The following is a 27,371-nucleotide window of genomic DNA, read 5'->3' on the forward strand; positions in this document are numbered from 1 at the left end:
TGCGAAAAGCATAACAACTCCAAAGGGAGTTCTGACCATCACATTTAAAGGAAATGCACACCTTTTAAATGCCTCCCCTCCATTGGGAAATAATGAAGGATGGGGTACAATCTTTTGGGGCTCATAGAATTGGACCCTCTGGTCCAATCTTTTTGAAACTTGGAGAATGTTTTGAGGAGAGACACCGGATGCTATTCTGCAAATTTTGTGCCTCTGCCTCAAAAAACAGGGCCCCCTCTCGAGCCCCAAATACCCACGGATCAATTCTCCATTATTCCCTATAGGAATCGGACTCCATAGGGAATAATGCAGTGTACAGCAGGCATTTCCCTCCCCCACTTTCTGATGACTCTGAAGCAGGGGAAGGGTCTCCAAACCGGGGATCTCCAGCACCCACCTGGGAATTGGCAACCTCTTAAGTCATAATTGATGACTTCTGAGTCAATGTATCTAAAGAAGTGTGCATGCACAGAAAAACTCATACCCGGAATAAAACTTCGAGTCCAGTGGCACCATTAAGACCAACAAACGTTTCATTCTTCGCCTTCCTTCCTCAGGAATCACTAAAGCAAATGTTAAACTGTGACTAGTTTTAATCCTTCTCTCTTTCCGTAGCTAGCTATCAGTCTCTCCTTCACATTAGTTGCTGTCATGACTACACTTCCTGCAACATTAGCCTCATCTTGTACTCGTAGTTTGGTGCTTAATGGATTCAGAAGACAGGGAGCGTCACGGTGGGTGTAAGCTGTGTGCAAGGAAGGGATGGCGGCTGTAGTTTGTGTTTATGCAAGCCGCTGGGATGGCGTATATACTTAAATATTGGCAAAAAAGAAATTACAAGTTCCAAAGTGCAGCGAGACGCTGCCGATTCCTATGTAAGTGGGTTTCTCGGTGCTCCAAAGGAATTGTAGTCCTCATGTACTTCGTAAATGCTAGTGAGGCAACAGGGATAAATTGTGAACACGGGCGGTTCTGGGGTTTTTGCCGCCCCACCCCTGCCTCCCCATGGGGGGTCTTTAGAGGGGGAAGTGGGGCTGATCTGCCTCTCCCTTCTCATTTAAAAACTGATGGGGGGTATTTAAATGGTGGGGAGGGGGTCGCCGCGGAGACCTCTCTTTCGTCCGCCGGATCCCCGGTGAAAGAGGCGGCGCTGCAGCTCTGCCTGGTCCTCAGGCTGCCTTCCCTCGTAGGGGGGGCAGCCTGGGAGTGAGGCCGAGTCTCCTCTTCCTTCCGCCTGAATTGGGGAGGGGGGGCGAAAGAAGTAGTGCGGCACCTGCTGGCCAGTGGGAGGGGGCGCCTAGCGGCACCCTGTCGGCCATGCGGCACCCTAGGCAGTCCTGAGCATGGCCTACTCCCATGCGCTGGCAATGTGTGAATGTTCTTGTTTCTGATTTTTGAGAGGGATTTGCTGGGCGCTGCTATCCTACCAATACAAACAGCCAGTTTGGTGTAGTGGTTAAATGTGTAAGCTCTTATCTGGGAGAACCTGGTTTGATTCCCCACTCCTCCACTTACAGCGGCTGGAATGGCCTTGGGCCAGCTATAGCTCTTGCAGGAGTTGTCCATGAAAGGGCAGCTGCTGTAAGAGCTCTCTCAGCCCCACCCACCTCACAGGGTGTCTGTTGTTGGGGGCGGGAAAGGTAAAGGAGATTGTGACTGCTCTGAGATTTAGAGGATAGGGATAGATGTAAATCCAATATCATCATCATCTTACAAAAAAAAGCTGTGTTGAGAACCTGTGTGATTACCTGTGTAATTAGTACATCTGTGTAGAGTGTTTAAGCGTAATTGATCTGGAATGACTGATATGGTAATATGGAATGACAAAAAAAAAAGAATGCTATCTAAGAACATAAGACCTATAAGAGAAGCCATGTTGGATCAGGCCAATGGCCCATCCAGTCCAACACGCTGTGTCAAACAGTGGCCAAAAAACCCCAAAACCCAAGTGCCATCAGGAGGTTCACAAGTGGGTCTAGAAGCCCTACCACTTTGCCACCCCTCCCCCCTCAAAAACCAAGAATACAGAGCATCTCTGCCCCAGACAGTTCCAATAATATACTTTGGCTAATAGCCACTGATGGACCTGTGCTCCATATTTTTATCCAATCCCCTCTTGAAGCTGGCTATGCTTGTAGCCGCCACCACCTCCTGTGGCAGTGAATTCCACATATTAATCACCCTTTGGGTGAAGAAGTACTTCCTTTTATCTGTTTTAACCCGACTGCTCAGCAATTTCATTGAATGCCTACGGGTTCTTGTATTGTAAGAAAGGGAGAAAAGTACTTCTTTCTCTACTTTCTCCATCCCATGCATAATGTTGTAAACCTCTATCACGTCACCCCACAGTCGACGTTTCTCCAAGCTTAAAGAGCCCCAAGCGTTTTAACCTTTCTTCGTAGGGAAATTGTTCCATCCCTTTAATTATTCTAGTTGACCTTTTCTGGACTTTTTCCAATGCTATAATATCCTTTTTTAGGTGCAGTGACCAGAATTGGACATATGAACATATGAAGCTGCCTTATACTGAATCAGACCCTTGGTCCATCAAAGTCAGTATTGTCTTCTCAGACTGGCAGCGGCTCTCCAGGGTCTCAAGCTGAGTTTTTTCACACCTATTTGCCTGGACCCTTTTTTGGAGATGCCAGGGATTGAACCTGGGACCTTCTGCTTCCCAAGCAGATGCTCTACCACTGAGCCACCGTCCCTCCCCGTAATATTGTACACAGTATTCCAAATGAGACCGCACCATCGATTTATACTGACTGATTTCTTTTCAATTCCCTTCCTAATAGAAGGAGAGCCAGTTTGGTGTAGTGGTTAAGTGTGTGGACTCTTATCTGGGAGAACTGGGTTTGATTCCCCACTCCTCCACTTGCACCTGCTGGCACAGCCTTGGGTCAGCCATAGCTCTGGCAGAGGTTGTCCTTGAAAGGGCAGCTGCTGTGAGAGCCCTCTCCAGCCCCACCCACCTCACAGGGTATCTGTGGTATTGTGGGGAAGGAAGGTAAAGGAGATTGTGAGCTGCTCTGAGACTCTTCAGAGTGGAGGGCAGGATATAAATCCAGTATCTTCTAATAATAATAATAATAATAATAATAATAATAATAATAATTCCCAGCATGGTGTTAGCCTTTTTTATTGCAATCGCACACTGTATCGACCTTTTCACTGAGTTATCTCCCATGACCCCAAGATCTTTCTTGGTCAGTCTCTGCCAGTTCACACCCCATCAACTTGTATTTGTACCTGGGATTCTTGGCCCCAATGTGCATTACTTTGCACTTGGCCACATCAAACCTCATCTGCCACGTTGACATCCACTCACCCAGCTTCAACAGATCCCTTTGGAGTGTCTCACAATCCTCTCTGGTTCTTACCACCCTGAACAATTTAGTGTCATCTGCAAACTTGGCCACTTCACTGCTTACTCCCAACTCCAAATCATTAATGGACAAGTTAAAGAGCATGGGACCCAGTACTGAGTCCTGTGGCACCCCACTGCTTACCATCCTCCACTGCAAAGACTGCCCATTTATAGTCACTCTCTGCTTCCTATTAATTAGCCAGTTTTTGATCCACAAGAGGACCTGTCCTTTTACTCCATGACTCTCGAGCTTACTAAGAAGCCTTTGATGAGGAACTTTATCAAAAGCTTTCTGGAAGTCAAGGTAAACAACATCTATTGGGTCCCCTTTGTCCACATGTCTGTTCACCCCCTCAAAGAACTGTAACAGGTTAGTGAGGCAAGATCTTCCCTTACAGAACCTATGCTGAGTCCTCCTCAATAACTCGTGTTCATCAGTGTGCCTACTCATTCTGTCCTTGATAATGGTTTCTACCAACTTTCCCGGTATTGAAGTCAGACGGACTGGCCTGTAATTTCCCGGATCTCCTTTGGAACCCTTTTTAAAGATGGGGGTGACAATTGCTACCTTCCAGTCCTCAGGAACGAAGGCAGATGTCAATGAAAGATTACAGATTTTTGTCAGGCGATCCACAAGTTCACCTTTGAGTTCTTTCAGAACTCCTGGATGTATGCCATCCGGAACTGGTGACTTATTAGTTTTTAATTCGTCAATCAGTTGTAGGACCTCCTCTCTTGTCACCTCAATCTGACTCAGGTCTTTCAACACCCCTTCCAAAATTAGTGGTTCTGGAGCAAGCAAACACTTCTCATCTTCCACAGTGAATATGGAGGCAAAAAATGCATTCAGCTTCTCAGCCATTTTCCTATCCTCCTTCAGTAATCCTTTTATCCCTTGGTCATCCAAGGGCCCCACTGCCTCCCTGGCTGGTTTCCTGCTTCTAAAATATTTGAAGAAATTTTTATTGTTGGTCTTTATGATTTTTGCCATATGCTCCTCATAGTCCCTTTTTGCCTGCCTGATCATAGTCTTGCATTTGATTTGCCACAGCCAGTGTTCCGTTTTATTAATCTCACTTGGACAAGCTTTCCACTGCTTAAAGGAATTCTTCTTACCTTTTACAGCTTCCATTACTTTGTTTGTTCACCATGCAGGCCTTTTCTTATACCTGTTTGTGCCTTTCCTAACTTGTGGTATATATTTTATCTGAGCTTCTAGGATTGTAGTTTTAAATAGCCTCCAAGCTTCCCCAAGGGTTTTGACTGTATTTACCTTTCCTTTCAGTTTCCTCTTCACATGCCTCCTCATCTCAGAGAATTTTCCCCTTTTAAAGTTAAATGTGGTTGTGCTGGTCTTTTGGGGCGACTCCCTATTTATACAAATGGTGAAATCAATAACATTATAGTCACTGCTCCCAAGCGGCACAATCACTTTTACATCTCTCACCACGTCTTGGGCATTACTTAGGACCAAATTACTTAGGACCAACAGACGGTCTCCACCAACTGAAGAAGAGGTCCCTTCTGAGGGCTCATTCCCCTGATCCTCAGCCCGGTGCCCTGTTCCCTCTCGACCCTCATGCTCCCTGGCAGCAATGGGGGGCTGCCATGTTCAGAGTGGGGCTCATCTAACATGTCTCCAAGAGTCTTCTTTGAGTGCCTAACTGTCTCTGCTTCTCCAGATCAGTCACCTCGGCCTCAAGGGTATGAACTCATTCCGTGAGGACCAGGAGCTCCTTGCATTGAGCACACACCCAAGACTTCTGTCCTTTGGGCAGATAGTCTCACTGAGTGTCTCATGTGACACTCAGTGCAAAACACTGGAAAGCCCCCACTCCCCTGCTGGCATTCTACCTTCATGATAGCTTTTTAAAAATATACAGTCCCCTTTTAAATCCTGTTTGTTTATGTGGCTCTCCTTCTGGAGGGTCTACTTATTTTATTGGGAACACAAGGAAAATAGGGATCTGGCTAAGAGCCCCCAGGCTAAGAGCCACAGGCCAAGAGCCCTTCAGCTCTCGCCCTTCGGCTCACGCCTCTGACAAGGTGCAGTTTAATAATGCAAAGAGGGTGGGGCTTCAGTCTGCCTCAGGAACACAGCCACTCCTAATCAATTAGCAACATTCACATTCAGCCTGCTCAAACCAAACAAGCAGCAGCTTCCCAGCAACCACAAACTCAGAATTTTCAGCAATCACACAGTCACACAAACTCAGAAATTCTCAGCAACTTCCCCAGCGGTTTAGAAAGCCAAACCTCACCCTTATAACACTTTTTATCTGCTCTTTCTCAGAGCGCTCTGAAATGTGCTCAGCCTCTGGCAAGGTGCAGCTTAATGAAACAATCTGAAATGAAATATTATCAAATGATATTAACACCAGACTGTTTTGACTGTTTTAATAGTTTAATTTTAATTTAGGATGTAAGTAATATGAGTGAATTGTTTTATTTTACTGTTGTGAGCCGCCCTGAGCCTGCTTCAGCAGGGAGAGCGAGATATAAATCCAATAAACCATAAACCATAATGTGCACAGTGTGCAGAGCTACTTTAAAAGCATGAGAACGGGTGTTTCTATGTGGGGATTAATACTGGAAAATGGGATTGCTGTTTATTGCTTTAGTTTTTAACACAGGAACCTGTACTGTTTTCATAGTACAACATGTCATGTAAGTTAGTGGTACGATGTAAATAAATCCGTATAATGGGTTTCTATCCCACTTCCAGGAGTTCAGGGTGTTGTCCATGCATTAAGCCTCTCCTTTCTAGCCTCACAATAATGCAGTGAGGTAGGTTAGGCTAAGAGTGTGACTGTGACTAGCCAGAAATCGCCTTGGAAGCTTCATGGTAGGCTGGGAACTTGAAGCTGACACTCTTGACCACAAGACTATGCTAAACTTTAACGTAACAGATAACACTTGAAAGTGTTTCAAAGTTTAAGTTGCTTCAGCACTACCAAAAACACACTCTTTTTTTTTAAATTGCATGTTATTTATGGCTTACTTTGACTCAAGATGCATTTCACAAGATGACTGTTTGCAGTGGATTTTGCTATTCTTACACAGCAAAAATGCAGTTGCAAAGTGAATTATTTAGTGTGTGTGAACGCATGCACTATGTCAGAAGACACACTTTGAAACACTTTGCTGACCAGAGGAACCAAACATAATGACATGTTTACACAATGGTTTTTAAGGAGTATCTTCGAATCAATGCCTTAATGTCAAGCCATCTTTCCTGATAGTCTTATAAATATTTTGAAAAAACACTGGTTTTTTTTCAGCTTTTTATTTGGAAAACAAGAGCTCCCTATTGCAAGTATGTGGGTACATTCACCAGTTTAAGGTTGCCAGATCTGGGTTTATACCTGGAGACAGGCCTGGCACTAGCATTCTAGTGCCCCAGGCCAAACCCTGTGCCCCTCCCCCTCCTAGGATCCTCTTGTACATTTGAAATGCAATGACGTCACCGGAAGTAATGTCGTTGGACCACGCGCGTTTTGCACAAATGCTTAGCCCGCCCTTCTCCCGCTTCAAAGGGAGGTGGGGAGAGGCCGCGTCCTACTTTCTTGTGAAGAAAGAAGGAGGCAGCCTCTTTCCGGGTTCCTATGAAGTGGGAGAGGACCAGCAAGGGGTAACTGAAGCAGGGCCTCCAAAAATGAGCGGAGTGGACAGGCAGGTTCATATGGGAAAATGCTGTCTTTAAGGTATGTGTCTGGCTCCAAGCGTTTTGTCTATCTTAAATGTACTGTCCATCAATTTCACTGGGGGCCCCTGGATTTTGTATTATGAGAGAGGGAATTTTTTTTGTCTCTTACTTCTTTCTCCATCCCATGCATATTTGTAAACCACTATCAAGTTCTCCTTTAGTTACTTTCCCCTCTAAACTTAATGTTCCAGGTTCTTTAGCCTTTCCTTGCAGGGTTGTATTGCTTTGTGATGTCCTTTTTGAGATATGGTGACCAGAACTGTGCAAAATGTTCCAAATAAGGCTGCACAACAAATCTATACAAGAGTATTATAATATTATCTGTTTTATTTTCAATCTCTTTCCCTATGGAATTTGCCTTTCACTTTTTCCACCCACTGTGTCAACATTTTCATTGAGCTATCCACTACAACCTCATAATCTTTCCCCCTGTCATTCTCTTCCCCTCAGCATACATTTAAAATTAGGGTTTTTAAAATAGTATGTATCACCTTGCACTTACCTACACTGAACTTCATTTACAGTGGTGGTGTCTACTCACTTTTCCTGGAGTTCTTCACATTCCACTTTGATTTTTACCATCCTGAATAATTTGGTATTGTCTGCAAATGTCACGACTGCACTGCTTGGTCCTAATTTCAGATCATTCCGGAGTAAGTTAGAATGAGTCTCAAATCTGACAATTGTGGGACTCCACTGCTCACTTCCCTCAATTAAGAGACCTTTCATTTTTTTTCCTATTCTCTGCTTCTGGTCATTTAACCAATTTTTAATTCACAGGACCCATACTTTTATTCCATGACTGCTAATGTCACGGCTGGGGCCGGGTCAGGCAAAGTCCAGAGGCAGTCCGAGGTCTGTAGCCAGTAAGCAGGAGGGTCCGAGGCGCCAAATCCGAATCACTGTAGAAGTATCGCAGGTCTGAGGTCCAGAAGCCGAGGTCAGGGAGTCCAGAAGTCCAAAGCCAAAGTCAGGGAGTCAGGAACCAAAGTCAAGCCGGAGTGGATGCTAGAATGTCAGGGAGATGACTAGTTGCTTCCACAAAGCTTCCTCCCAAAGCCCACAGCTATATAGCCCTCTGCTGGCTGTTGCCCGTTTGGGCTAATTGCTGGCTCAGGGAGGCAGCCAGGATCCTGTTACCACTCAAGCATCCTTGCTCTTAGAAGGGCCAGAATCCTCTCAGAACTCAGGGCTCAGGGAGCGTCTTGCTTGTGAGCGTGCCGCCCTCCTCCGATCCCTGAGGTCCTGCCGGAGGCGGTCACGCACACGAGCCACCCGAGAGGGCGAGGCAGGGGGGCTGGGATCTTCTCCAGCAGGAGGCAGGGGCACTGGTGCAGGTGGCAGGGGCACAGTTTCCTCATCAGACTCAACTTCCTCTGAAGGGTCCCCAGCACCCATGACACTATCCCCCCCCCCCAGGGCCCCCCTCCGTCGAGGGACCTGGAAGGTCGGGGTGGTCGTTGTGGAACTGGTGCACCAAGTCCGGGGCATGAAGATTGTCCTCGGGCTCCCAAGACCGGTCTTCTGGGCCGTATCCCTCCCAGTCCACCAGGTACTGGAGGCCTCCACGATGGTACCGGGAGTCCAGGATCTGGCGCACCTCATATTCTTCCTCGTCATCCACCAACACTGGTGGTGGCGGCGGTGGGGAAGGAGTCCGAGCTGGGTCAGGGGGTGCAGCCGGAACAAGGAGGGAGCGATGAAACACGGGGTGAATGCGGAGGTGGGGTGGCAACTGGAGCCTGAAGGCGACGGGGTTTATTTGTTCAACGACGGGGTAGGCTCCAGTGAACCGTGCATCCAGCTTGTGAGACCGACCAGGCCGGCGCAGGTAGCGAGTTGAGAGCCACACCTGATCCCCCGGCTGCACTGGAGGGCCTTCTTGCCTCTTTCGGTCCGCAGCCCGTTTATATGCCTCCTTGGCTCGCTGTAGCTGCTCTCGGAGCAAGTCTTGGCTGGCACGGAGTTCTTGCAGGTAGGCATCGACGGCGGGGACATTCGTGGGTGGTAGGATCGCTGGGAAGAACCGAGGGTGGTACCCGTAGGTTGCAGCAAACGGGGTCATTTGGGTGGATGAATGGACCGCGTTGTTGTATGCAAACTCCGCTAGGGGCAATAGAGTGGTCCAGTCATCCTGCTGGTAACAGGTGTAACAGCGGAGATATTGCTCTAGCGTGGCATTGGTGCGCTCTGTCTGGCCATCTGTCTGTGGGTGGTAGGCCGAGGACAGGTGCACTCGAGTACCCAGGCTGGAATGGAGGGCTTGCCAGAACCGAGAGGAGAACTGAGGGCCCCGATTGGAGATCAGATGGGCTGGGAGTCCATGCAGACGAAAGATGTGTTGCAGGTAAAGCTGGGCCGTCTCCTGAGCTGTGGGGAGTTTCGGGCACGGAACAAGTGGGCCATCTTGGTAAATAGGTCGACGACCACCCAGATACAAGTCTGACCCTTGGAGCGTGGAAGTTCCGTGATGAAGTCCATCGAGATGGTATCCCAGGGTCCTGAAGATGTGGGCAAGGGCTGCAGCAACCCTGAGGGTTTGGCTGGGATGTCTTTGGCCCGTCGGCAGACGTCACAGGAGCTGACATAGCGGGCAACATCAGCGCGAACTCGTGGCCACCAGAATTCCCTTGTCAGCAAGTGGGTGGTCTTATGCTGTCCAAAGTGCCCGGCGGGTAACGAGTCGTGGGTCAGGCGTAGCACTTCTGCCCGCAAGGGCCCGGGCGGCACATAGAGGCGTTCGCGGTGTAGCAAGAGGCCGCCTCGAGTCATGAACTCCCCTGTTGGGTCATCTTGGAGAGCCTGGAGGTGTTGCTGGACCCAGGGATCATTGGCCTGGCTAGCCCGAATGTCCTCCACGAGTGCTGGTGAAGTGGAGGTGGCTGCAAATACTGAGGGCGGCAGGATTGGAGCAGCGGGCGCGGTCTCAGTTGAGGCAGGGGCGTATTCCGGTTTCCGGGAGAGCGCGTCTGCTTTCCGGTTCTGGGTATGGGGGATGTAGGAGATCCGGAAGTCGAAGCGAGAGAAGAATAGGGACCACCGGATCTGGCGCTGGTTGAGACGGCGGGTGGTCTGGAGGTGTTCCAAGTTCCGGTGATCGGTGAGCACTTGAACAGGGTGGCGAGCCCCTTCGAGGTAATGTCGCCAAACCTCAAACGCCGCCTTGATCGCGAGCAACTCCCTCTCCCAGATGGTATAGTTCCTCTCTGCAGCAGTGAGCTGCCGCGAGTAATAGGCGCAGGGCTGTAGTGGCTGGGATGGCTCCTCGCGCTGGGACAGCACTGCTCCCAGGGCCACGTTGGAGGCATCAGCTTCCACTGTAAAGGGAAGCTGGGGGTCGGGGTATCTCAGGAGTGGCCCGGTGGCAAAGCGAGTCTTCAGGGTGGAGAAGGCGTTATCGGCCTCTGGGGACCAGTGGAAGGGTTCTTTGGGGCGGAGTAGTTGAGTCAGGGGTGTGGTCAGGGATGCGTAGGCCGGGATGAATTGCCGATAGTAGTTGGCAAAACCGAGGAACCGCTGCAGGTCTTTGCGATTCTGAGGAGCCTGCCAGGTCAGGACCGCTTCTACTTTTTTCGGGTCCATGAGGATCCCCTGCGGTGACACGATGTGCCCAAGGAACTCGACGGAGCGCAGGTCGAAGTCGCACTTCTCCAGCTTGGCGTAGAGACCATGGGCTCGTAGGCGCTGCAGGACCTGGCGGACGTGCTCGGCGTGCTGGGCAGGATTGCGGGAGTAAATTAGGATGTCATCCAGGTATATGATCGCGAAGCGGTCAAGCAGGTCCCGGAATATGTCATTCATGAACCTCTGGAAGACAGCGGGGGCATTGGTCAGTCCGAAGGGCATTACCAGGTGCTCGTACTGCCCGTATCGGGGTCCCAAACGCGGTCTTCCATTCGTCTCCGGGCCGTATGCGCACCAAATTGTACGCTCCACGGAGGTCCAGCTTGGTGTAGATTTGGGCCCCCTTTAGGCGATCCAAGAGTTCAGGGATCAGTGGTAGAGGGTACCGGTCGCGGATGGTGATCTTGTTCAGGGCCCGGTAGTCATTGCACAGCCGGAGCTCCCCACTTTTCTTCTTCACGAAGAGCACTGGAGCAGATAGGGGAGAGGTTGAGGGTCGGATGAATCCGCGTTTCAGGTTCTTGTCCAGGAAGTCTCGCAGAGCTGCCAACTCCGGCTCCGACATTGGGTACAGACGCCCCACCGGGAGTGGTGCCCCAGGTACCAAATCAATGGCACAGTCGTAGGGCCGGTGAGGGGGAAGCTGATCAGCTCCTGTCTCTTCAAAGACATCAGCAAAGTCCACATACTTCTGAGGGAGCTGAGGACCACCACTCGGGATGCCAGCTGCTAGAGTGGTGGGAGGAGTCAGATGGGGGCATGGGTCTCGGAAGCGTAGTTCCTGCTGGGCCCAGTCCACGATGGGGTTGTGCAGCTTCAGCCAGGAAAGGCCTAGAATCAGCGGGAAGCGAGGCATGCGGGCGACATCAAACCGCAGCTGTTCTTGGTGCTGCTGGACGTGGAAGGTGATGGGACAGGTCTCCTGGGTGACGGGGCCAGAACGGAGGAGGCACCCGTCAATAGCCTCCACCAGCGACGGAATCCCTTTTGTCTGCACAGGGATCTGGTGCTGCTTCACAAAGGCGGCGTCTATAAAACAGTGGGCCGCTCCCGAGTCCAGCATGGCATACACAAACAGCCAGCGTTCGTCAGGCAGACGGAGTTTGACTGGTAGCAGGAATGGCCCTGGGGTATCAGCCCGCTGTTCGGAGGACCCAGCTAGTCGCCCCAGGCTGGGGGGTCCACTTACGCCTGGGGCTGCCCTTTTGGCGGCGGTGGCAGCGAAGGTCCAGGTATCCGATGCTTAGCAGGGCAGCCAGAGGCATAGTGGCCTGCCGTGCCGCAGTAGAGGCACAGATTCTGCGCGCGGCGTCTGGTCTTTTCCTCTGGGGTCAGGCGGGGTCGAGCAGCTCCAAGCTGCATAGGCTCGTCCTTGGTGCTGGTACTAGCTGGGGACGGGCAAGGAGCCAGGTAGCACGGCGCAGGGAGCTGGCGCCCTCTGGTCTTGGCTTGGCGGCGACTTTCCAGGCGGCCATCGATGCGGAGGCAGAGGGTGATAAGTTCTTGGAGCGTGGGTGGCTGCTCCACCCTGGCCAGTTCATCCAGGACCTCCTCTGCCAACCCCTCAGTAAACTGGTCCATCTGGGCAGCCTCATTCCACGCCAAGTCCTGGGTCAGGAGCTTGAATTCAGTGGCATATTGAGCCACCGAGGAGTTGCCTTGTTTCAGTGCCCTGATCTTCCGGTTAGCTGTGGCTGCTTGGACTGGGTTTGAGAAAGCAGCAGACAGGTGGGCCTCAAACCCCTGGTAATCAGTCAGTAGGGGAGAGGACGCGACCAGTAAGGGTGTGGCCCATTTGGCCGCCTGCCCCTTTAACAGACTGATGACGAAACACACCTTGGTTTTGTCATTGAGGAAGTCCCGTGCTCTCAGTTCAAAGTACAGCCGACACTGTGCTAGGAAGGCAGGAAATTCTTCCACGGCACCCCCAAATCTGTCAGGTGGGGGAACTGGGCACTTGGCTGGAGCACTGGCCGCAGGTTGTTGCTGCAAGTGCACTACTGCCTGTGTTAGCTGCTGTACCTGGGCTTGGAGCGCAGCCAGTAGTTCTGTGGTTTCACTTGCTTCAGCATCCATCCTGTGGAGTGGGTGTTTGTCGGTGGAAGCAATCTGTCACGGCTGGGGCCGGGTCAGGCAAAGTCCAGAGGCAGTCCGAGGTCTGTAGCCAGTAAGCAGGAGGGTCCGAGGCGCCAAATCCGAATCACTGTAGAAGTATCGCAGGTCTGAGGTCCAGAAGCCGAGGTCAGGGAGTCCAGAAGTCCAAAGCCAAAGTCAGGGAGTCAGGAACCAAAGTCAAGCCGGAGTGGATGCTAGAATGTCAGGGAGATGACTAGTTGCTTCCACAAAGCTTCCTCCCAAAGCCCACAGCTATATAGCCCTCTGCTGGCTGTTGCCCGTTTGGGCTAATTGCTGGCTCAGGGAGGCAGCCAGGATCCTGTTACCACTCAAGCATCCTTGCTCTTAGAAGGGCCAGAATCCTCTCAGAACTCAGGGCTCAGGGAGCGTCTTGCTTGTGAGCGTGCCGCCCTCCTCCGATCCCTGAGGTCCTGCCGGAGGCGGTCACGCACACGAGCCACCCGAGAGGGCGAGGCAGGGGGGCTGGGATCTTCTCCAGCAGGAGGCAGGGGCACTGGTGCAGGTGGCAGGGGCACAGTTTCCTCATCAGACTCAACTTCCTCTGAAGGGTCCCCAGCACCCATGACAGCTAAATACATTTGGGAATCTCTGAAACAGAACCCTGACAGAACCCTGTCAGAAGTCTACTGGATCACTTGTATCTACATGCTTGTTAAGCCTCTCACAGAACTCCTGAAGGTTGGCTAAGTAGAACTTCCCTTTGCAGAAGCCATGCTGATTTTCCCTCAGCAGACTTCATTCCTCTATGAGCTTAAAAATAGCAATTGTGCAATATTCTGCTGATATTTAAATTTGTCAGGCTAACTAAAGTCATTGTCCTCATATATCCCTTCTTACTGAAAGGCGCTGCCTGATAAAACCAGAGTACCCCAGTGCAAATAAAGAGAGAGGGTCTCCTACTTCTGGTAAACAAAATGGAGTCCGACCAAAGACAGGCCAAGAAAACACTCCATCTAAACAGGTGGAATGGGCCCAGTAGAGAGCTTGTTTTGGTTGGCGCCTGTATTCTGTCTCTCAGCATAGTTTCACCCATTCCCCCCCTCCAGCGCCTCCACCCAAATGGGATGCATAATAACATGGGAACTGCGGGTAAGTGTTACTCTCACTCTGATCTTCTACTACTTGCCAATTGTCCCTTCTTCCAGCCTATCACCTCTGCCTTGCTAACTCCAATCACTCTGATTGATCCTACCCTTAAAGGTCTTTGATCCCTTTCTGAGTGTCAGCCAAAAACCGGTAACAAATTATTCAATTGCTCCGAGCTTATCATCCTAGCAAAATGTGCGAAGTTTCCCAACATAGCGATTCAAGATAGCCATCAATGGTACAAAAGCCTCTTTTGTAGCTAACGACCCCCATCCGTCGAACCCCTATATAGTGTGGGTCAAAAACCCACCTCGGGGTGCATTCTGTAGGGCGCCATTTGCAATCCGTACCACCCATTAGTCCTGTAATTGGGTCTATAGGGCACGTTACGCTGGTCGTTCGCATTCCTCTCCATGTACTTCCCATTGAATGGACGTCTCCTCTTCTGGATCAGGTGAATATTACCCGCTTCAACAACCCTTGAATTCCTCTATCAATAACCTCTGTTTTCTTAGTCTCTTGATTGCTTGTACAAAGATCTGTGTGTAAATGTGTAAATCCTCTTGCTATATATCCTAAATAAACACTATAAAAGTACAATTGCTTGTACTATTGGCTGAAAACCCAAACTCCATATAACTGAAAGAAAAGATCTTCGCTCCTAATTCGCTCTACCAAGTCTCTCAGCTAATTTCCCCATTAAAAATAAGAGGCTTAAAAGCATTTCCTGTAACACCCTTCAACTTTCAATTGAGATAGTGGGGATCATCATAGGGAGAAAGCTCAGGAAACAGCCCAGCTCCCTTCTAAAAGCCAGGCACCTTTCAGCTAACAGTCCTTTCCCACTGGAATATTTATACTGAATTATAGTTTTATTTGTGTTCAATTTTATTTCATTGACCTTCTTTAAGAACTAACTGTGACTGTGAGACAGGACAACAATCTAATAAATGTAAATAATTAGCACAGCCTTCAGTAATATATATTCCCTTTGCCTCTTCCATATGCCAGTGAAAGTAATGGAAGACAATCATGGTGATGATAATATAAGACTTGAAGAAGAAATAGAAATTGAATTAAGCAAAATCAGCATTTCTTCTCTTGAAGTTGATGATCCAGACATAGATTCATCAGCTGAAGTTTCAAGTGATAGTGAATCTGTAAGTATTTAAACCCAGTAGTCAAAATGAGTTCTACGCTTTCCTGACAATATTATTTATCAGTAGAATATGCATGTTATCTTTGTGGGGAAGGGCCAGGTTGAGCTGTCTGTATTTCTAACTTTTCCAAAGACAATTCTAATTTGAAAATAATTATGGTGAAAGTTGAAACTAGAATTTAATTTAAAATGTGCATTTAGATTTCAGATGAACTGCCAGAATCAGTCCTGCAGTATTTAAATTTTGTGAGAGCCAGAAGTCAAAATGCAGAAAGACTCTTACAAGATTTGGACAGTGATGACATGTTAAGTAAGTTGTGATTTAATTAAGTTAGCTTGGATGACCATCCAGTCACCTGTTTTCTTAATTCTCTTCTGGTGTATATAAACCAATATATTTTTCAGGTTCTTTCAGAGACAGCTTTCATAGATATGTGGAGACCCTTGTGTAAAGGGTTCCATGAGCCCCCATCACAGCATCTTCGTCCCCCTTGCCACGTTATACAGGTTTCTTCCTGTTTTTCCCCCCCTATTTTTGTAGCTTCCTTATTTCCTTTAAGCCCTATCACGTTTTCACCAGAGACACAATCTTTAATATTCTGATAGGAAAGGCATCTGGATAGGATTGGCAGCAGCCTGGAATAAAGAGAAATGTCCTGTCTCTTTAATAGAGGAACAATGTGTGGAAATAGTCAGGTGAAGCTTTTCATTGCATGGAGGTACATGACATCTTCTGGTAAATAACATCCATTAAACTACAGGACACTTGTTCTCTAGGGTTTTGGCAACCATGCATCTAGAGGATTAATCAGAATGTGGCTTTCACACACTAGATTTTTTCCCCTGTTGTTTTTGGATATTCTTAAGATAGACCAAGTATCGGTAGTGCGTCCTCTGCCAGGCCACGGGCCTTGATTGGTGTTCAACCATACCAGCTCTTAATCTTTGCCTTGCAACAGATTATTCTGGCCAGCTTTACAAAGCCACTGCCATTTTAAAGTTCAGCAACACTTGAAAAGCAGCCAATTGTTATAAAACATTGCATGTCTACATTAGAGATGTGAAGGCCTGGAAAAAAACTGGAAAAATTTGGGAAAAAACAGGGTTTTTTCTGTTTTTTTCCCGAAGCCTTTTTTGTTTTTTCTTCCAAAAAAATTGGAAAAATTGAAAAAAAGAAAAAAAACGATTATGGAATGTTTTATTTTAACATGATAAATAAAATATTTTAAGACAAGGTGTTCAAATATTTTCCAAATCATTTCTAAAAAATATGTGTGGTATCAGATTATTCTAATTTCTGTGCACTGAGGACAAGCAAGTCCTAGGTCATGCCCATTCATTGAAACTTAGTCCTACACTCCCTTCTATACACTCCCTCCCCCTTCAATTCTTTTTAGGAGAATGAGTTTTTTATTTTTATTTAATACTATAGAGAGGAAATATGAATCATTATTACTTCTGGATTTTTAAAACTTGTTTTGTGGAAGTTTTTTGTCTGTTCCACATAAACTAGTAAACAGTTCAGGGCATTGTTGCTCTATTTGTTACAATTACAGATAAATATTATTTAAAAAGTAAATTCTGTTTGTAATAATTGTTTGGATACACTATATTTTTAATATGCTAGTTGTGATTATTTCATGCCAAGTAAAATTGTCCATAGTCATAGTTTATGTTCCTAAAGTAACAGAATGAATTTCAATCTGGAAAAGAAAAAAGTGCGAATGCAGCTTTTTTTTTTCAATTTTTCTGAAAATTTCCATTTTTTTCCGGAAAAAAACCAGAAAAAAACTGGGTTTTTTTCGAGCTTCAAAATTTCCTGAAATTTCACATCTCTAGTCTCTATATCTGTCACCATTATAACAAAAGCTGGTTTTACCGATTAATGATTACTCTTAAACCATAGTTCCCAAAGATATTTCAGAGGGGATTGGTCATACAACTCTGCTGCTTTCTGTGTTGCTGACAAGCATCTCTTTTGATTTTTAATTCACCCTTACCTGTCCTAGTGTTATGACCCACTTTTCTTCTGCCTGTATTAGTATCAGGTCAGTCAACCCTGTGTTGCTAATGGCTACAAAATACAAGTGAACCAGCAGAAGAGTAGAACTGTGTATAATTTCATCACATTAAGGGGAATGTTGATTTTAGTTGTGGAAAAAAATAGACCACAGAAGATGGAAGGCTTCTATCCCTTTTTTATGGAACACATGTGCTGTGCTCTATGAGAGTAGTTTTGATATCAGTTGTAAAATGATAAGATCTGAAAATTCAACTCTTTTGTGTTGATATGGACTGGGAAGGTATTTCATCTTCTCTCACTGCTCTGAAACTTGGAGCAATACTCCACAGTGTCCTAAATTATACACTGTCTTAATTCCAGGTGATGTTTACAGTGTTGTCCCTGACAGTGCTTCAGACTACTTGGTTGAGTTGGCTTCTGAATATAATGAAGATCCAGAAGAATTAAAGAGGGTACTTAAATATATATATATATATTTGATTTGATAGATGTTTGCTGGACTTTCTTTCTTTATAAGTTGGGAAAAGTCCCCCAATTTTAGTGGAAGCAACCTACAAAGCACAAGCAGGCCATAAATAGTATTAGTGTAATAAGGCATTCATTTTGGTTGGATTAGTACTAACAGAAAGTAATGATGGTTGTAACTTGCAACAGTATATAACATGTGTCAATACTGTTTCTTTGAAATTTGTTTCGGGAGTCTTTGTTGATCAAGAGTACAGTCCACTATTGAACTGAGCTTCCCCTCAGAAAAATGAACAACTAGAGCATATGTTCTTATGTTCTTATCCTCTTATGTTCTTTTCTAACAAAGGGTGATCTTGGCTTTTTCACAACTGTTTTGATCCTTAGGACCAGGTTATATTATTGGCTTATTTTCCCCGTTTCCTATTGGTACAAGTTTGTCTCTTTAGGGGTAGGAGATTGTATTGTAACAGCCCTGCTGACCCAGCGGCCCACTCCATTTTGGCTCTCTGAGGCATCTAGCCACCAACAGCCATCCCAAATCTCTGCCTAGTGATGAGTCACTCACCCGACTCTTGGAGGGGTTTTCTCACGTTTCTCCTTTGGCACACTACCATCAACTGGTTAATTTTGGAATTACTCATCAAGAGGGCCAGCATTCTCAGCTTCCCTTTTGCATTGCCTATTAGGGCCCCATTTAGTGACTGTGTCTCCTGCTCCCCAGTGACTGGTTACCACAGGCAATTATGCACTCCCAGGGAATTAGTGATCTAGCAGTCACTCATCTCCCTTCCTCTGGCTCTCATTTAGAATAGCATGTTCAAATAAGGGAGGTCTATGTGGTATGGAGAAAAATCACCAATACTTAAAATAGTGAAGAATTTGTTAAAAGGAAAAAGTCCTCACACATACTCTGCAGACAATGGGTTAGGCAAAGGATAAAAAAAATGTGGAAACATTCAATCCTCTGTCCCTCAACTGTGTATATGCTCTGGCTGGTCTTAGGCAGGCTATATAACATTAGAAATTGCAGTGTTCTAAAAGCTCCCTATTACCTTGAAATCTTAGTTCAGGCAGCCACCCTTTGTCTGCTCCACATGGCAGTGGTGGTCATCAAGATGCAGTTCAAATGTGAGAGCTCCTTCCTGCCAATGAAATGGGCCAAAATGGACCCCTCTCTCTCCATGTCAAGGGATGTTATCTCCTCTATTTTCCCATTCCCTTGTGGGTCAAAGAATGCTTTCCTGAAATCTCCAGGAAGATGCCATCTAGTCCCTTGCATCTCCCAAATCTCTGTATCCCTTTTTAGTGTCAAGTTCCAGCCAAGGTGTGAGCTGGCCATTTTATTGTCTTCAGCCAGGAGGGCAATTTCCATTTACAAAACTTTCGATAGTTGGTACTTGCTATAGCTATTTGCAAAATGGATGATACTTGGAAGTAATAGGCTTTTCCCTTCCTGCATATCTTCTGCTAACTGAAAATAAATTTTAAAACGTAAAGTGTGTGTTTTTTGCAAAGTCCAAATATCAAAATAAAATGCAATTCTCCACAGGGATGTTAATTTTATACTAAAGGAAATGCTCATTCAGTGTCAATTATCTAGTCCATGGCTTGGGATAATCTCTGCACCCTTGATGTGTTTCCTCACCAGCAGGTTATATCACTGAGTTTGATGTCTTTAACCTGACTGGGTTCATATTTCATAGAAAACAATTGAAGGGTTTTGGGGGCAGTCTTGTTTGAAGAATCTCTAGATCACCAGAAGTAGATCAGTGAAAGCGATCTTTTAAAAGATTTTCAAAGGCTAAATAGTTATCGTAGATAAAATAAAAGCTGAACATGTTGGCTTGATCTTCAATTTTTATTTGAAGTTGTGACTGCCACAAGAGTGGCCTTGCACTCTGTCTGTCACCACTCTCTGCTGAGAGGTTCTCCTGGAGCCTTACTGATTACTACTGCCTCTCCTGAGGGCCTGTTGTAAGAAGTCTGGGACAGTCCGTCTTAACCTCCCCCCCACCCCCCACACACACAATGCTGCTGCAAAGCAAACAGTGAAGCAAACAGTAAACTGTGAGAGACATGTTCCTCAGCTCCCGCCTACTCAGGTCCAGGAATGTTAACAGTCTTACCTCAGAGACAACCAACTCTTCTCTGTGTCCTCTCTGTTAACCAGCCTTAGAAAGAGCTGCAGAGCTACTGTGGCCTCACAAAAGGCCTATCAGCACATGCAGCCTTCAAAGGCCACACAAATAGCCAGGGAGGCAAGGCCCCATTTATTTTCCCCGGAAAGTGCTAGCCAGAGGCTGTTGCTAGACAATCCTCACTGCTTTCCTCAGTAAAGGGTGAGACCTCAGGTGAATAGAATAGCATACAGTCCACAGTTATTTTCTCCAGGATGGGGAGAGAAATTTGTGTGGAATTCAGTTCTGATCCCAGGAGATCTTCAGGCTCCACCTGGAGGTTGGCTACCCTAGGTCTGGCAGCACCTCTGGGTGACTTGATGCCACCTCGCTGGCATGACTTAACTAGGCCTGGCTGCATGCTCCTGTTCAGCAGCAGTCCCTCTATGACAGCCAATGTGAATTAGCAGTTACCAACTGCAAGTTGGGAAATTCCTGGAGATTTGAGGGGTGGGGCCTGGAGAGGATGAGTTTGAGAAAGAATGGGACCTCAGCCAGGTACCATGGCATAGAATCCACTCTCAAAATTAGCCATTTCTGCCTGGAGAACCATTGTTGCCAATCAGGCGAGGGCTGTGTCATTATACCCTGCTGAGGTCACTTGCTTCCTGCTTTTGTCCCCATTGTGGAGAAAGACTGTACTTTTACTAGGTAGGTGCTGTAGGGAGGGGGGAGAAGATGGAAAACTGAAATCAGATAAAATTCCCTACAGAAAGTACCTGCCTTGAGGTGCATATGTTATAACACAACCATGTCAGGCAAAAATAAATAAATGCCAATGCTCATGCTGATGCTAAACACCACAAGGCTGGATATGACAGGAAAAGGTGGCAATAATGCACTGTAAACAAAAGAAATGATGTGCTTCAGTGTCTGTGTGACTGTTGTAATGCTCCCCCTGCACCCCCCCACTCCTATTATTCTTCCTTCTCAGCATTCTAGATCTATTTCAGGGCTTTGAGCCCCCACAAACATGAGGACACACAGACGCACATGCGGGTGTGGGGGGGATGGAAAGCCAGTGTCTGTTTCAGTTGCAGGGTGGGTGGGAAGACAGCAACGGGGTGGAGCAGTGTTCCCTCTAAGCTGAGTTAGCATGAGCTAGCTCACAGATTTTTAATTTCCAGCTCGCACCTTTTTGTCTTAGCTCAAGAAAAATGGGCCCAGATTACAATAATTTATGCAGTAGCTCACAACTTTAATGTCAGTAGCTCACAAAGTAGAATTTTTGCTCACAAGACTCTGCAGCTTAGAGGAAATAGTGGTGAGGAGATGAGTGAAAGCCAAGGTTGGGAGAGGGGACTTCAGAGCGGGGTCTGCCAGACCCAGGTTTTTGCTGTGGAAGCTGACTGGGTGATTTTTGGGCCAGTCACAGAGTTTCAGCCCAACCTAATTGTGACTGCCTAAGGCAAGTTAGCCTGGAAGCTGGGAACAGCCTTTCAACGATTGGTTGGGCCACAACGGTGTTAATGGAAATGTAGCAAAATGAGAGACATTTGGAGGGGAAGTAAAACATCTCAGGGGTTTTTGATTCTGCTCAGTTGGAGTTGGAGCTTGAGTACTGGAGCAGTGGAGTGAGAACTGTGTACTGAAGCTGATCAGTTGTTAAGCAGCTGTGGGGCTGAATTCATTGAGTGGACATTACTGAATAAGAAGCTTCTGTCAGAGAGTTATTAGTCAGAAGAGGGTCAAAACCAGGCACCTTCTGTGAGGAGAAACTCTCAGTGGAGTTTGGTCAGAACACAAGGCAGACTCCTAGTTAAACTGAGAACACTCAAAAACTCTGAAGGAAGGACTGCATTCTGGTGGCTAGAAAGAAATCCCAAGAATCAGGCTAGAAATCTAGCTGGGTAGAACACACAGGATTGAGGGGCTAGAAGAGCACCCAAAAGGTGTGAATCCTGCATGCTAGTGTGTGAGTCTGAGGGAATATTGATCTGGCACAAGTCAGAAGTCCTCATTGTGTATGGCAAAGAGTGTATGATCGTTTATTATTTTATAATAATAATAATAAATAAATAAATTATTTATTATTATTATTATTATTATTATTATGATTTAAAGAAGCCTGAGCATAAGGCTATTCCATCTTCACTATATAGCGTTCCTGTCCAAAAGTTTTTGAATGTTTCTAAAGTCTGCCTGTTTATATTTGTTCAACCTACCAATCTCTGTGTTTAGAGATTAATTATTTTGCCAACTATATGCCTACCAATTGATTTATTTGAACATCAACCAATTTAATATTATTTTATCCCTCTCTCTTGCCTTTATGATCCAAAGAATATCCTTTGTGTGGTTTTGACTTTTAAACTGTCTGGTGCCTGGTTTTCTTTAGTTCTGACAGGATTTTTGTGTGTGTGCCTAAGGGACTGAGGGAAGGTAACTGGGGAAAAATTTATAGTGGTCACCCTCCCAAGCTGACCCTGACCGGTTCCTTACACTAACTTACAACGTTGTGTAGATCAAAGTGGGTAGAGGAGAATGATGTTAGCTGCTTTGGTTTCCCCACCACCACCAATGTGAAAAAAGATTGTCCTTTTCCTATGTAGAAGCTGCAGGGAGGGGGAAAGCAATGGAAAACTGAAAGAGATAAAGAAGAGATACGGTTGCCAACTCCAGGTTAGGAAATTCCTGGAGATTTAAGGGGTGGAGTTTGAGGAGGGATGACACCTCAGACAGATACAATGCCATTTCCTCATGAGGAACCACTGTTGCCAATCTCCAGGTAAGCAAATTAAAAAATCGCTAAGAGACACCATAAATTTTAAACAACAAAACAGTATAATGTAGAGGTCAGTGGTATTTTGACAAAGCTTGCACATAGAACTTCAAATAGACAAGAGCATGTAGCAAAAAGACATTTACAGAATACAGTTAAAAACAGTCTTTCCAAGGAGTACCAATATTCCAGTATTTAGTTTGTGGAACTAAAAGAAACCCAAAGACATTTGTTCTAGATATCAAGATTTCATCTGTCTTTCTTCAGTTTGGAGGCTTATTTATCACTGGAATCCAATCTTTTCAGTGCATTCACAGGAGACCAACAAGGTTCAAAACATGGAAATCTAATAGACATGTTCTGAATCTTGTTGGTCTCTTGTGAATGTATTGTAAAGATTGGGTTCCAGTGATAAATAAGCCTCCAAACTGGAGAAAGATGGATGAAATGTCTTGATATCTAGAACAGATGTCTTTGGAAGAGCTTCTTTTAGTTCCACAAACTAAATACTGGAATATTGTTACTCCTTGGAAAGACTGTTTTTGAACTGTCTTCTGTGAATGTCTTTTTGCTATATGCTCTTGTCTATTTGAAGTTCTACGTGCAAGCTTTGTCAGAACACCACTGACTTCTACATTACACTGTTTTGTTGTTTAAAATTTACGGTGTCTCTTAGCGGTTTTGTTATTTACATAGCGGTACGCTAAGATCCTATAGTTTCACTAATCTCCACGTGAGGGCTGGAGATCATTCAGAATTACAGCTGCTCTCCAGATGAAAGATATCAGCTCCCCTTCAGGTGTGTGTGGGGAGGAAGTGCATGCCTTCACTTGGGTGGGTGGAAGACAGCAAGGGTGGGGGGCATTCACCCAGAGCATTTTTCTAGAGCACATTGTATTTTCTTCACAATGGGCCTTATAGTTCCTTATAAAAGGGCAAAGATATATCAAAATCAGATCTTATATCTTGTCCAAGTATCTAATTATTAATCAACCATGCTTTATTAAAGTCAGGAAATTAGCTGACAGTAGAAGACATGCAATATAAATATGATGGAAAAGATTGGTATACCCATGATATTAAATTTCATCTTGTATGAGAAGGCTTTTGGCTTGGTAGAATGGAACAATTTGCAGAAGGGTAGAAAAAAAGAAAAATTACCAGGACCTGATTAGTTTTTGGCAACACAAAACAGAAAATGTTCAGAGATTGTTTAGTAGAGTTCTTCCTGCTTCTCAAAGAATAAATGTTATAATATAAATTATTTAATAAGTTCATTTAAATTTGGCATCTTTAAAAATACTTTCAAACGTATGTCTTTAAACATATATTTTTAAACTTATAGTTTGGATTTTTTTTTGTCCCAACTCAGCTTGTTATGTGTTGAAGCAGGCACTTGGTTGGGTCCTGACTAAACTAGCAGTTTCCACTGATTTCCTTTTCCTTTTGTGCTGTTCCTCACGTCCCCTGTCCCTCAGGGACAGCATTAGTCTACAGAATGAGGAGGGAGGCAGGACAGATCCATTCTCTGATGGAAAATTTAGTTTGGATCCAACCCACTATTTTTATCTGGAAAAGGAACTGTAGGTGCAAACTGTATGCACACAACCTTTTCCTGGCACAGTGCTGGTGTTTTACACACTTGGCCATGTTAGCAAATTGACCTGTAGTTAGTGGGGAATAGTATGAAACTAGATGTAATTGTTCTCCTCTGAACATTTCATTGGTCAGATGATTGCTTTTTCTATAGGACTCCTTGCACTGGGCCTAATCCAACAGCTCCCAAGCTTCTTTCCCTCCACATATAATATACTTAACTATATTTCAGACACTCCACACTCTATTAAATCCCAGTCTTCACATGCAGCAAATTGTTTTTATGTTTTAGTTATTGTTGTTATTAAATAACTCCAAACCAAACTGATTATTATGAAAATATTTTATGCTCTTTAGGTACTCTCTGAAATAGATGAGGAACTACAAATTAATACAGAGACAGAGAATGCAGATGAGGTCAACAATAATGGAAACATTCTTTCCAATGAAACTGTTGATTCTGGTTTATTGACAGGTAAGGAAAATTGCAGTCTAGCCTTAACCTTGTTTACACAGAGGTAAGTTGTGCAATGCTAATGAAGCTAAGCTTGAGTGACAGGTAATTTTTCTTAAGGCTCAGAAAGCACTTCCCATTTCATAAACACTGAGACAAATGAAGTGAATAGCTGCCTGTTATGTCACTAAACTTGTATCAAATCAAGTTGTGCTATGCGAGGACATAACTAAAAGTAAAGAAAGCCAGTTAAGAGTGAGGGAAGTGGTTCCAGCAACAAATTGCTCTTATGCTGAACTGGCTTTGTTGTTCTCCATGGATATTATAAGATAGTTTGACCTCATAGTGTCATGACTTTATCACTTCACACTATATCGGGGTGGCCAACGTTAGCTCTCCAGATGGCCAATGGCTGGGGCTGATGAGAGTTGTAGGCAAAAAACATCTGGAGAGCTAACGTTGGCCACCCCTGCACTATATGATTCCTGTTGGGCTGGAATCATGTACTGAAGAAGAAAAAGAAAAGTCTTTTAAAATGATGCTATAGTATCAGCAGAGAAGTAACAATGGCTTTGAATAGTCACAAACAGAAGTGGGCAAAGAAGTATGCTTAAAATTGGGGTGAGCAAAGAGGAACAATTTACTTCAAATACATTTTCAGGTGCACATTTGACTTAGCCTCAAGGGCTTATTTATTGGAAACAAGACCCTTTAAAATCAATGAGACTTGTAATTAAGAGAGAAGGGCTGTAATGGATAAAGCGGAATGATTGCAGTTACATAAAAAACTTTAATCACAAAGAATGAATTTCATTTTTTAGGACAAACTGCAAGACAACACTTGTATTTCTGTAAACTGTTCTTCTAGGAGTATGTCAAGCAGGGGAAAGAAAGGAAAGCTGCCCTGTAGCTTCTGGTCTTTTTTATCCCCAGGATGCTTGGAAGGGAATGAAACAGACTAGAAATGGCAGCTCCACTTTCCTGAGCCCCCTCAGTTTCTGGTGAGACTGATTAGAACCTCTAGGGGGCTGGGGAAAGAAGAGCTGTGGCTTCTTGTCAGTGTCACTGGAAACTGGCTAGAAGCCAAAGGGGACTGAGGAAAACAGAGCTGTGGTGTCTAGTCAGTTTTACTGGAAGCACAGTCTAGTCAGTTTCACCAGAAGCTCAGGGGCTGGGGAATCATTCCAGGTTGTTTGGAAAAACAAAACAAACACAAACCAAATGACATGCCAAGAAAAAAGGCCAGTTCATTTACGTGTTCAGGTGTGTTGGGATCAGATGAACCAGTTTAGAACAAAATGTGAATTGGTCATTTTTAGAAGAATCATGATTTGTGGTTTGATTCATGCCTATCCCTAGTGTAGACTCAATTGGCTTACAACAATGAAAACAATTGTAAACTATCTAATACCACAGATATTTAGACCTAGGTTACTTAATAACAAATCTGTCTTTCATCAGTGGACAAGTCCATAGATGGGCAGGGGGGCAAAACAGATGGTAATAGCTCTGTCCAGTCATTCCCCAAGTTATTGACTGTATAACTGTATATCCCGCCCTGAGCCATTCGTGGGAAGGGCGGGATATAAATCCCAAATAAATAAATAAATATAACAGAAATTGGATGACTGAACTTCTACATACCTTATTATATCGTTTTAGGTTGGTTCCTGCTTCGTAATGCATTTCTGTGTCCAGACATAGGTGTAAACTACAGGGGAGGCTCAAGGGCTTGAGCCCCCCTGGGCAACCAATGCAGGACTTGGGGGCTCAGGGGCTCAGGTCTCTCCCAGGCAGTCAGTGTCAGGCACAGTGACAAACCCCTTTGAGTGTTTGACAATATTTTCCAATCCATTTTAGATTTTCAAGAAGGCGAGATAATGATCTTCAAAGGCATGAATGGGTTAGTGAATCCTGTGAAGAAATGCATTTTTCTCCTGGGACATTGTGAGGCAGGAAACCCCCCCGTGTGTGTTTTTTTCTTCTGGGCTGGAAAGAAGGGAGTCATGGGTGTAATGATCTTCCAAGCTCACCTTCTTAAAATGCTAATTGAGCTAGCAGAGTAGACAATGAATAGATGGATAGATAAACACCCCCCTTCTCTCCCCTCCCCTCTCCAAACAGGAAACATATATGTGACAGTATCAAATAGGAGGATTATCTCTGGAGACAGGAAAAGCTGTTTTGACATGAGCACATAGGTGTAAACTACAAAGGGACTTGAGCCACCCCCCCCCCCAATTTTTTTTTCTTGGGGGGTCTGAGCCTCCCCCCCAGGCAACCAGTGCAGGACTTGGGGGGTCAGGAGCCCAGACAACCAATGCCAGGCAATAGTGACAAACTCATTTGAGTGTATGAAAATGTTTTCCAGTTCATTTTAGGTTTTCAAGAAGTAGTGACATGAATGGGGTAATGTATCCTGGGACATTGTTGTGAGGCACGAAAACTCCCCACTGTGTGTGTTTTTCCCTCTGGGCTGGAAAGAAGGAAGTCAGTGGTGTAATGATCTTCCAAGCTCACCTTCTTACAAATGCTAATTGAGCTAGCATAGACACACACCATGGATAGATAGAAGGATGGAGAAACTTCTCCCTTTCTTCTTGTGGAGGTATCTAGTGCTAGAGAGTCTTCAGGAAGACAGATCCCTGGAGACAGAAAAAACTGTTTTGACCTTGGCAGACCTGGGTCAAGGGAAAAGAGATTTGGTAACCTCCCTGGCAATAGGATGCTCTTGCAACACATCTGTCAGGAGATACAGACCTCTCAACTGAGATCTAGGAAAGGTGGTTATTTTGTCCATCCAGCCAGCCAATCTGGAAAGTTGAAGGATGCTTGATATTGTAAGATAATTAT

At 45.5% G+C, this 27,371-nt stretch overlaps 1 protein-coding gene across 1 annotated transcript in view; it reads left to right on the plus strand.

Moving 5' to 3' along the window:
* Positions 1-698: 698 nt before the first annotated feature.
* LRRIQ1 (leucine rich repeats and IQ motif containing 1) overlaps positions 699-27,371 on the plus strand; it is a 200,674-nt gene continuing 174,001 nt past the window's right edge. Inside the window, exons 1-5 of the mRNA XM_060245148.1 lie at positions 699-875; positions 14,931-15,079; positions 15,280-15,388; positions 17,462-17,553; positions 24,422-24,539. Of these exons, the coding sequence (XP_060101131.1) occupies positions 785-875; positions 14,931-15,079; positions 15,280-15,388; positions 17,462-17,553; positions 24,422-24,539 (559 nt within the window). The 5' untranslated portion in view covers positions 699-784. The remainder of the gene's footprint in view (positions 876-14,930; positions 15,080-15,279; positions 15,389-17,461; positions 17,554-24,421; positions 24,540-27,371) is intronic.

Source organism: Heteronotia binoei, chromosome 8 (assembly GCF_032191835.1).
Source record: "Heteronotia binoei isolate CCM8104 ecotype False Entrance Well chromosome 8, APGP_CSIRO_Hbin_v1, whole genome shotgun sequence".
Taxonomy (NCBI): Eukaryota; Metazoa; Chordata; class Lepidosauria; order Squamata; family Gekkonidae; genus Heteronotia; species Heteronotia binoei.